Consider the following 11,567-nt stretch of genomic DNA (forward strand, 5'->3'; position numbering starts at 1 on the left):
GTGTCACAAGGTGAATGGAGTGGATCTTGGATTGATCCAAGGTTGGTGAGTGGTTAATCACCATCAAGGTGAAAGGAATGACCTATAAGCCCTAGGAAAGGACTAGGTAGCAAGAGCAAACCTTGTGGTTACATCAATGCTTCTTCATCTAAATATTCCAACCATAACCATAAAAGGAAGTTCCATGATAAAATATTGTATCAGGAAAATAGGGTTTATCAAGATGATAGGAAAAAGGGAAATGGAAAGAAACAAAAAATTAGAAACATCAAGGAAAAGGGGTAGTAAAATTTTGACAGGAATAAGAAAAACTAGAACAACAACAAGAACCAAAAAAACATAAATAACAAAAACGGGAATGGAAGAAGTGGAAACAACATGGGTGATTAGAATAAGAATGATGAAAGGAGAGGTCCTAGGACAAGATGTTTTGTATGCGGTGGTAAGCTTTTTTCCACTAAATGTCCACAACGATATGACAAGAGGGACCTTCCATCACAATACCACATTCAAACCACAATTGATCATAGATAGGAAAATTATCAGGCCACTCCTATACAAATGAATGGTACATTTTTTGGATACCCAGTTTCTATTCTTAGAGATACTTGTGCTACTGAATGCTTTTTAGATCCTAAGATAGTAGCTAAGATACTTGTTAGGGTTGGTTTTATGATTGAACCTTGGATTGTAGAGTATGGTAATAGGGCTAAGCGTAGGGTAGAGCAATGCTTAGTTTGCAATAAGTTGGAACTCCCTAGCTTCCAAACAAAGGTCAACCTTTATGTAGTGCCTTTGGGGTCATATGATGTCATCCTAGGCATCAATTGGTTAAGTGAATATAAAGCCTTAGTTAACTATCAAGATAAGGTAATTGAATGCCTCGATGACATAGGTCACTCAGTGATACTAAATTAGATTAAATGACCACTTGAACTAAGACAAATATCCACTTTGCAATTAAAGGAAGCAAGGACAAAGGGGTGTTAGATAGATATGGTGCATGTCAAGGACATGGAAGAGAAACCACCTCGTCTAGATGATTACTCCCTTTTGTAGGAATTCATGGACTTGTTTCCAGGTGATCTACCCAAACTACTCGCTAAGAGGGAATTCAATTTTTCCATAGACCTTGTGCCAGGAGCAGAACTGCAATGAAAGGTTCCCTACCATATGACCTCCACAGAGATGTATGAGTTGAACACATGGCTACAAGAACTCCTAGACAAAGGTTTCATCTGACCCAAGGTATCACCTTGGGGAGCTCCTGTAATCTTCACCAAGAAGAAGGATGATACTTTAAGGTTGTGCATTGATTATCGTATGCTAAATAAGGTGACCATAAAGAATCAATATCCTATCCCAAGAATTTATAAACTGTTTAATCAGATGAAGGGAGTGACCATATTCTCTAAAATTTATTTGAGATCTAGATTTTACCAACTTCAGATTTGGGACAAAGACATACCCAAAATAACATTCAGTACTACGTATGGGCATTATGAGCTTGTAGTCTTACCTTTTGGATTGACAAATGTGTTTGTTACTTTCATGAACCTGATCAACAATAAATTTAAAATTGTCATGAAAAATTTGTGGAGATATTTATTGATGATATCTTGATATACTCCAAGATTTAGAAGAGCATGAAGAGCACCTGTGCATAGTTTTGCAGCATCTGGGAGAGGGAAAATTGTATGAGAAACTCTCCAAGTGTTCATTTTATCAGAAAGAGATCCACTACATGGGACATATTTTATCAGCAGATGGCATAGCAGTGGACCCTGCAATGATTAAAGCCATCATTGAATGGTCAACTCTGTAGAATGTGAGTGAAGTTAGGAGTTTTATGGGTCTTTTTGGGTATTAGAAGAAATTCGTGGAGGGATTTTATAGCATAGAAGCACCAATTACAACTCTCTAGCAAAAGGGTAAAAGATTCAAGTTGACAAAAGCATGTGAGAAAGCTTTTCAATTGCTTAAGAAAAGGTTTACTACTGCTACTATTTTGGTTATACCAAATCCTAATGGGCACTTTTTTGTCACAATAGATGCTTTAGGAGATGAGATTGGAGGTGTATTAATGAAGGATGACAAGATTGTTTCCTATGAGTCTAGGAAGCCCAAACAACTTGAGGTTAATTATGTTCAACATGATTTAGAACTGGTTGTGATAGTACATGCTTTGTAGATGTGGCAACATTACTTGTTAGGGAAGCCTTTTGAGCTTGAAACTGATCATATGGGGTTGAGATATATTTTCACTCAACCTAATCTGAATGCTAAGAAGAGGTGGTGGCTTTAATTCCTGAGTGAATACGATTTTGGCATTGAGTATATCAAAGCCAAGGAGAATATGGTAGTTGATGCACTTAATCGTAGAAGACATATCATCGCTTTCACTACTTCTCGAACTCATATGAGAGAGTACATTCTTTAGTACCTTCTTAGAGATACTCATTTTGAATGGTTGAATCCAATTTTGGACATTGATGCCTTTGATCCCCAATTTGATGATTATTCTTTTAATGATGATGGTTTGGTTAAGTACCAAAATAAGATATATGTTCCCAACCGTGAAGGGTTACAGAAGGTAGGTATTGAGGAGATGCATTGCACTCCATTTTCAGGACACCCAGGGGTAAACAAGATGATGGATGATTTGAGATCACTATACTTTTGGTCAGGACTCAAACAGAATGTGACAGAGTATGTTGCCTAGTGTTTAGAATGTCAGCGTGTTAAGGCTGAGCATGTCCATCCGACAAGACTTCTATACCCACATGAGATTCCATAGTATAAATGGCAGGTTATTAGCATGGATTTTGTGCAAGGTTTACCAATGACTTGACACAAGCATGATGTTATCCTTGTCATAGTTGAAAAATTAATGAAAGTTCCCCATTTCATTCCTAGTAGTTTGAAAGATGAATCTCCTATTTTGGCAAGGAAATTTGTCTTGGAGATATTTTGATTGAATGGTATTCCATAAACCATCATTTTTGATAGGGTTATTGGAATGACTTCAAGGTTTTGACAAACTTAAACTTTGATTTGGGTACATGCGTGAACTTTATCACAACATACCACCCCGAGACTGATGAGCAGACTGAAAGGGTGAATCATGTGCTTGAGGATTTGTTGTGCATGTAATGCATGGATCAACAAAACAAATGGGAGAAGTATCTTCCATTAGTAGAGTTTTCATATAAAAACTCTTATCATTCTTCTTTGTGTATGGCTTCTTTTGAGGCCCTTTGCAGATGCAAGTGGCGTACTCCTATTAGCTAGGATTGGGTTGAGGACATGATTATTGTTGGTCCTAGGATGTTGAAAGAGATGGAAGAGAAAATGCTTGTAATCCACAATCGACTGAAGGAGGTAGCAGACCGTCAGAAGAGTTATGCTAACAAAAAACACACTTTCTAATAGTTTCAAAGTGGGCATAAGGCATTTTTTAGGGTGAGACCACATGAAGAGTTCAATCTCGTTTGGCAAGAGCTCCAAGCTTGTACCAAGATTTGTTGGCCCCTTCGAGATGTTAGAGGTTATCAACCCTCTTGCTTATCAGCTTGATTTTCCACCCGCATTAGCCCACATCCATAATGTTTTTCATGTTTCACTGCTTAAGCCATATCATCCTGATATATCTCATGTGCTTTCCTGGCATGTGTTACATGTACAAGATCTAGGGGTGATGGCAGTTATACCCATAGACTCATTGAGAAGCATACCATTAGGGTATGAGATAGGTACACCCTCCAACACAAGTTCCAATGACACCAATTTGGCATAGATAGTGCCACTTGGAAGGATGTGGAGGATTTACAAAAATGATTTTCCCATCCTTTTGTATAGCATATTTTATTTTAGTTAGACATAAATTGTGGATGTGTGTGTGTGTGTGTGTGTGTGTGTGTGTGTGTGTGTGTGTGTGTGTGTGTGTGTTTATTTTGTTGTGATTTGACATCGGGACGATGTCTTTTCCTAGAGGAGAGGGATGTCACATCTTGCATGTCAACATGATTAGTTGGTTTCTTATGTGGTGATCGAGACAAATTTTTACCGGTCAACCCTTTTGCTTGGACAAATTAAGAAATATTTAAGCTAATTTCCTAGTTTTGTAACTTAATTGCAAATTTATGAAGATGTATCAATGATTAATTATGTATAGATGCATGTTATGAGATCTCATATTTATTTCTGCTATGATTACATTATGCTATGTCATGTTATGTCACTTATGATTATATTTAAGTTTTGTACCTAATCATATTACCTTGGTTACTAACTCGTCTATTGTTGTGAGTGTCTGAGTGGATGTAGGAATGCTGAGACGATAGTGTGGTTGAGGTAGGGAAGGTTAGCATTCTGGAAGGGGATGAATTGGATACCCGAGCAACCCACACACCACTTAAGAATTAGATGCTTAACTGATGTTGTATTCTATTATGTTTTTAATCTAATCCTTGAATGTCTCAAAACGCAATGAAAAGGTTATTGATGAAAACTTTCTTTATGTTATAATATTCAATTATTAGCATATTTATCACATCATTAATTGATAGTTTTTCTATAACCGGAGACATGCAATTATGCCTTTCTTTTCTTTTTACATCTTGAGAATCTTACACATATTATGGAGTTACTTTACAAACACTTTTTCCATTTTTCCTTATATAGCATTATTAAAAAAACACCTCGGAAAGTGTCAATTTTAGTAATCAATAAATAAACTTTGAACTGGGTCAGTTACGGGTTCTTGAATGCATATAAACTAATTCAGTTTGTAAAAAGATAGACAACAGCAGCTGGAGAGATGGGAAGAGAGGCAGTTCTTTGAAGCAACAACGTGAATCCAGTTTTTCTGGACTTCTTCTTCTTTTTTTCCTCGATGCATCGATTAATGGGATACTGATCAGTGTTAGAACATGATTTCAGTTGGAAATGCAATGGTATTCCTTTGTCTCTTTACAATTAGCAGGGCCTTGTTGTGTCGTCTTCAATTACCATGTTCTTACCTTATGCCTTGGTTGCACTTGAATCTTGAGCTCAATCTGGATAGCAATCCCTCTTCTTCTCCTTGCGGCTGGCACTACAATGATGGTTTTAACTTTTGACAGACAAATACCTTTGTTTATCTTAGGAAACCCTTGATGTTTCTCTTCACAATTCCCTCAACTAGTACGCTAGGTGTTTGTAATTGGTATGGACTTGACATGCGTGACGACTGGGTCTTCGTTGGAAATGAAAAGACGAAACTATTTGTTGTTGCCAAAACTTCTTGCTGTGCGTATGGGCTGAGACTTGTGACACTCGCACATTCCTCCTTTTCCGTCCTCTAACACATAACGACCTGTACTGCCCAACAAATACAATGAAATTAGATGGAACATGATTTCTTTCAATCATGGCTTTTTAGTGAGCTTATAATTGATAAATGTGAACTTCCTGTTGCTTTATTGGATTTGGCTGAACCGAACTTGCTGGAAAATGAATCCCGTGTGCATTGCGTGTTTCATAATAAATTATTGTTACTTTATAGGAATTTGTATTGAATGGGGATGGTAAACAAGTTGGGTACCATACCTCATCTTAACTTAGAAATAGACTGCCAGAAATTGCTTAAAGCTAACATACTTTCCAATTGTGTCTGATAGTTTATTTTTGATCTGTGAATTTGAGGAAACAAGGAGGATGAACCGTAATGGATTTAAATGTAGAATCTGAACTGAAACCTATGGAACTTCAAGTTCAGTGTATTTTGGGACTAAGTTGGAAACTTAAAAGCATGAACATTCTATTAACATCATCAATTACAGTAGTGTTTAGAGTCACCTTGATCAACAGAGTTAATGGATGGAAAAATAGAATAAGCTGTCAGTACATAGGTGTTGATCTAGATTTGGGTAGGTTTTCTTAATCAAACTAGAAGGATGATAATCGTGAAACCCTTGTACTTAATGAACAAACCTGCTTATAAGAAGAGGCTAATTCGATACTTATAATCTGTTCTGAACTTCAACAGTAGCTTGTCATATATTGTAAAATTCTTAATTCTGAATCTCTTTGGGTCTTTTAACTAGTAAATGGAAGAGGCAAAACTTAAGAACTTGCATGGTTTTATAGACATTTGATACTTTTCCCTAATCTGATCTTTAACTAGAATTGTTACGTAAAACAAGTATCTTTTTGACATTTTACTTAAGATGTTTATTTTCATTCAATCATGTGGAAGAAAGTTCAGCTATAAGATGTGTATAAACCATAATTAGAACTCGGTCTTCTTTCATGATTGCTGACTTGAATACAATTTAAGCGTTTAGCATTGATGCTCGTGTCGATTTCCCAAGTGTATGAAATTAGTTATGCTGATTATGAACAAGTACATTGAAAGATAAAATGTTAATACTTGTCGTAGTCTTAAGTGTTGATGTTTAGATTCTCTATGGAAGGGTCTAATGTGGCAATTGGGAGGGTGGGGATGGATGCATTATGTTTTTGCTTCTCTCAACCTGTCTGATTCTAATAAGTAGAATTCATTACATGTTGTCTATCTTTAAAGAAATATGACAAATCTAGGGCTTGGCCAAGCCCTTTATTTTGTTGCATTTAATTATGTTGTTAAGGTAATACATATGTGTGTGTCTATTCTTACTTCTATCTCGCATATGAGTAGATATGCAAAAACTAAAAGAAATGTTACATGTGGGTAGATATGTTACAATTTTTCGTTTCACTGTATATGAGTAGATGTGTAGTGTTCTTTTCTTTTCCATGTCACATTATGTGATTAGGCTACTAGGCACATGGTTGTATGTAGTATGTTTCATGGCTGCACCGGATCCACTGGATCTATCTTGTTCTAGGAAGCTAGGCTTCTCGTGCGAAGGTCAGGGTGTTCTTCATGTTAGGATGAATCTCGGGGGAGTAAACACTCCGTGGTTGGCAGGGGCAACACTCACATCTCATATAGCAGATGGATGATATCTGATGGATTTGGAGACCGGGTCACCCTAAAGAACACATAGAAATATTTGTGAAGCCTATCTATTGGTTTGTATATTCATCTTCAAGATGAACATTGTGATGTAATTAATGTAATTGGATAATGCAATTTCAATGATCATGATGCACAATGGATCATGTATAAGATGGGCATGCAATGGATATGCAATGTGGCTCAACACCATAGACCTTATGTTGTATTAAATTAGATGAAAAACTGATTGTTATTGTTAAATTTAATTATGAATTATGAATGATTTTCTTTGGCATTTTTTTTGGACATGGTTCTTGCAAAGAGCCTTATAAAGAGATCTATTCAAAAAGTCAAGTATTACTCTTAGCTTCTATCTAAAAGTGTCTGTCAAGATGTGAACTACTTTACATGTTTGCACTCTTTCTATAATTTTCTAATTCATCCTTTCAGCATGAACATATGAATTACATTTGTATCTAACAAGTACTAGATGCTATATAATTTGTGAAATTGTCTAGGTATTTCCCTCCATTATTAGAATTAAAACCTCAATTCTACAATATTTCGAACCAAGGATTTACTTTTTTACACATGATAAAAACTTTCTAGTTTTCCTCACATAATATAACCAATTTTATCTTGAAAAATCATCAATGAAGGAGACAATATACTATATTTTTTAATTGATCGACTATGCATGAGATCAAATACATTTTAGTGATTTATAAAATAATTATATTCAGTTTTATTAGCATCTAGAGAAAAAAAAAATTTCAAATACATAATGTCTACAAAGAGAAAAATTATCATTAAAACAAAAAAATTCATCTAACAACTTTTTATTCAAAATGAATTTTAGACAAATGTTAATAATATGATCCAATTTACATGTCTCAACATACATATTGCTTTTAAATACCAAATCATAAAACTCAGAATCCTAAATAAAATTTCTTACTAAACCTCAAATATACAAAAATTTAGAGCTAATCCATCTAGAACCCAGCCATCTCTCTTAGTTAATTAGTGTGAAGTTGATGATGTGTATTTTTTTGGTTAAGTTAATGTTAATATTGACTATGTGTGTGTGTGTGTGTGTGTGTATCTCTATATGTCTGTAAGTATATATGTGTGTGTATATATATATAATTTTAAAAATATAGTATTTATTAAATATACTATTAAAAATATATAATATTAAAATATTAACTATTAAAAAATTAAAACATAAGTACATTATCAATTTTAAAGGAATTCTTAAAATTATATTTAATGGTAAATATTATAATAAAATTATTTATACAACTTTTAATTTTCTTTGTATAATATTTATAAAATACACTTATGACTAATTTTATATGTTCATTTGTTTTATTTTTATTAAATTATGTTTATATAAATTATTTTTAAATATAATTTTAATAATAAAACATGAATTTTGGTTAATAACATAATATATATTTTCTTGTTCTAAATATTAAATAAAATTGATTTGTCTTCCATTTTTTAACAAAATATCTTCCATATCATTTGGTATATAATCTATATGTAATAGTTATAAAAATGTTTTTCAAAATAAATAAATCTTTTAGTTTTATACTTCCTAAAATTGTCCCTCTATAATTGTCCCTCTGTAATTATAAATTGATATAATGTAATGATTGTTTAAAATAACATATTTACTGAGAACATTGAATACAATTAGACAAAAACAATTAAATTTAAAAAGTTGGATGGAAGTATTCTTAAATTATGTATTTGAAACGCCACTTGCAAAATATTGCATGTTAAATAATAGATAATAAAATTCCTTTTCCAAACGGCAGAGAGTGCTTACTAAATGAAGATTCTGAACGATTCAGATGAAAGAAAACAGGTTTCATTTAAGCCTGTGATATTTACATAGATAATCGAGCAAACCAAAAGTTGGACTCTTTATTTATATAAGCTTAAAACGTAGATACTATATTATGCTATTATCTTGTTCAGCAGTATGAGTACAAGCCATATTCCCACAAAGCACTAATACCATGTATTTCTTATAACTGCAGCAGCTTCCTCCATTCGCTATGACAGTGTGTAGCCTGCAAAACACAAAGAAGAGAAATTCAGTCATTAATAGAGAAGTTGTATTTAACAATTACGAAGAGTAAGCTTATAATGGTGATGCGAAGAGCAGTAAGTAAGATATTTATAGATTGTTTCTATATAGTTATGTATATGAATGAATGAACTTTAATATTCTTACTTCCACACTTGTATCCAGAGTGTTTGAGCTGAAAGTTGCAGCGCTTTGGAATGGTGAGTGCGGCCTCTGGATTGAACGCCTTTTGAGATTCACCGAGCTTGATGAGAGCACATAGACATGATGGATTGCTCGCCACTTCACGAGCTGCAGCACAACATTTGGACGAAACAGAGGCCTCTGGATCTTGGCTTGCCTCCACACAGGGTGCCATTTTCATTGCTGCAGCTTCCACTGGAGTGTTCCCACACTCGCCTGCACCCATTGCCATGTGTGCCATTATACCCACTGCAAATAACATGATAATCATGGATTTCAACACAGACTCCATTGCACCGATACTTCCTTTTTCTAATTTGCCTTTCTAGTGTTTTTCTCTTGGATGACTAAGAATGCCTTAATTTGTGTGGGATGGCTTGAATGTTCGTGTGGGTTTTATAGAACTACTCTTGTGAGAGTGGGGGAAAGTGGTGGACGAGAAAATGGGCATTGTTTAATTTGATTAGTTACCACTAAACTTGCAGAGCACCCAAGTTAGTGAAAGATGGGAATGAGAGAGATAGTGAAAGGGTTTAATTTATTAATGTTATTTTATTGTAGTGTACATTACAAGTGTTCTTTGCTTTATTGGTCTTGTATAAAAGTTAATTATCTCGGACAAATGCTGAGTTGCAGGGTGGCAGATTGATTGTGATTTTCACTGTTTCTCATCCAAAAATATGTCACTTACATTTTGTTTTTTTAGTTAGTGTGTCACTTGTTTGTGTTGAGCGTGTCACTTATATTCTTTTATAAATTTCATGTTCTGTGTCGGCTCAACTCTGTAAATATAAATGCTTGAGATCATGCAATCATCACAATGACGATATGGAGAGTTCAGGCTTTTTTCTTCCCAACCGTGTGTCAAAAAATGAAGTAGGTGACAAGGAAAGTTACTTCCAAATTCCAGGAAAGGGGTCCTTCTAGCTGGTTAGATAACAGTTAGGCTACGGTAGGTAAGTTTGTTGCATGTTTCGTTTCTTTTCTTTTTCTTGGGGGGGGTCGAGGGCGAAGGTCTCATATACAGTTCTCATTTTTTCCAAGTTTGTCATGTATTTTTTTGGGTCCTAGTTAGTGAGTGCACAAGGCTATTTTATTAGCTAGCGTCATCATATAACCATGATATCTGAAGTGACTGCAGGCGGTGGTGGCAAGTCAGCATCATGGTGGCATTCTTATCCATTTGTCTTAATGGAGGACAAAGATTAGATTGTTTGCACGTTCCTCATGTTGTATACTTACAGCAAAACGTTTCATCCTTTAAAATGGGTTCTTCATCGTTACTTGTTCTATTTAATGAATCCCCACTTGCTATCTACTCTTAGAATGGAAACACCAAAACGCACACTTCAACTTAGCAAGCTTCAAGTTGAAGTCTAAATTGGTTTTCATCACAGAATTGTTGTTTATATTCAGCGTCATCGTAATGGCTCTTCCAAAGTCTCTTTTTTATGTTATTAGTGGGACTGATAGTGGCTGCGTATGGAGATGGAGAATGTGGAAACACTCCGGTGGAGAAGGCAGCCTTAGCAATGGCGCCATGTGCTCAGGCAGCACAAGACCAGAATGCCCCTGTTTCAGCAGGATGCTGCGATTTTATCAAGAAGCTCAGCAGCAAAAAGGAGTGTCTATGTGTTGTCATGCTCTCTGAAGTTGCACAGCAAGCTGGAATAAAGCTTGAAGTAGCCATCACCATTTCAAAGCGCTGCAACTTTCAGAACAGGCCCTTTGAATACAAGTGTGGAGGTAATGTTTTTTCAATTTCGATTTGTAACAAATTAATACTTTTAATTTAGAAATCAAATCTTGATGTTTAAACCATTCCCATAATAACAAGATGCTCTTGTTTTTCTATGCAGCTTACACTCTGCCTTGAACGATGATGTTTTGTCCAGAATAAATGGAGACAGAAGGGATGATCATAAACCCCTTGTTAATACCTACTACATGGGGTATTACTTAGTGTAATGTTTCTCCACTATATTACTACGCGTAATGTTTATCCTCTATATTATTGATAAATAAAAAAGCTTCAGATTGTTTTGGCCTTCACAGCTACATTGTACATAATATGATAAGATCCTGCAATATGCACTAAGATTCTGTTAACATCTATGAAATGTCTTCAAGACCATATTGAACAGCCTAGCTAATTAAAGTTTATCATATGTTTTATTGGATTAAGAAATTTGGAGTGTAAAGTAACAACAGTTCACAGTGGTAACATTATTAATTGAACAACAACAAAATGATATAATATCAAAATACCATGATATAATATTAGAATAATGAGATTAAACA

The 11,567-nt window shown here is 34.7% G+C and overlaps 2 protein-coding genes across 2 annotated transcripts; one reads left to right on the plus strand and one right to left on the minus strand.

The window, feature by feature from the left end:
• Positions 1–8,945: 8,945 nt before the first annotated feature.
• LOC149544654 (uncharacterized) lies at positions 8,946–9,540 on the minus strand. Its single transcript, XM_089795996.1, has 2 exons — positions 9,239–9,540; positions 8,946–9,066 (listed from the first exon to the last, which is right to left on the minus strand). Exons 1-2 carry the CDS (start codon positions 9,535–9,537, stop codon positions 8,946–8,948), a joined length of 420 nt encoding a protein of 139 aa, XP_089652122.1. The 5' UTR covers positions 9,538–9,540.
• Positions 9,541–10,708: 1,168 nt separating this feature from the next.
• LOC149544655 (uncharacterized) lies at positions 10,709–11,318 on the plus strand. The gene is made up of 2 exons (XM_089796424.1): positions 10,709–11,012; positions 11,126–11,318. Exons 1-2 carry the CDS (start codon positions 10,718–10,720, stop codon positions 11,140–11,142), a joined length of 312 nt encoding a protein of 103 aa, XP_089652550.1. The 5' UTR covers positions 10,709–10,717; the 3' UTR covers positions 11,143–11,318.
• The last annotated feature ends 249 nt before the right edge of the window (positions 11,319–11,567 follow it).

Source organism: Cupressus sempervirens, chromosome 8 (genome assembly GCF_028749045.1).
Source record: "Cupressus sempervirens isolate cs-2001-9-10 chromosome 8, ASM2874904v1, whole genome shotgun sequence".
Taxonomy (NCBI): Eukaryota; Viridiplantae; Streptophyta; class Pinopsida; order Cupressales; family Cupressaceae; genus Cupressus; species Cupressus sempervirens.

Bases quoted from the DNA above. Each gene is read 5' to 3' on its own strand.
- LOC149544655 (XM_089796424.1), top strand. From the start codon at position 10,718: ATGTTATTAGTGGGACTGATAGTGGCTGCGTATGGAGATGGAGAATGT.
- LOC149544654 (XM_089795996.1), bottom strand. From the start codon at position 9,537: ATGATTATCATGTTATTTGCAGTGGGTATAATGGCACACATGGCAATG. The intron at 9,067-9,238 runs GTGTGGAAGTAA...TGTGTTTTGCAG, and splicing joins CTCAAACACTCTGGATACAA to GCTACACACTGTCATAGCGA.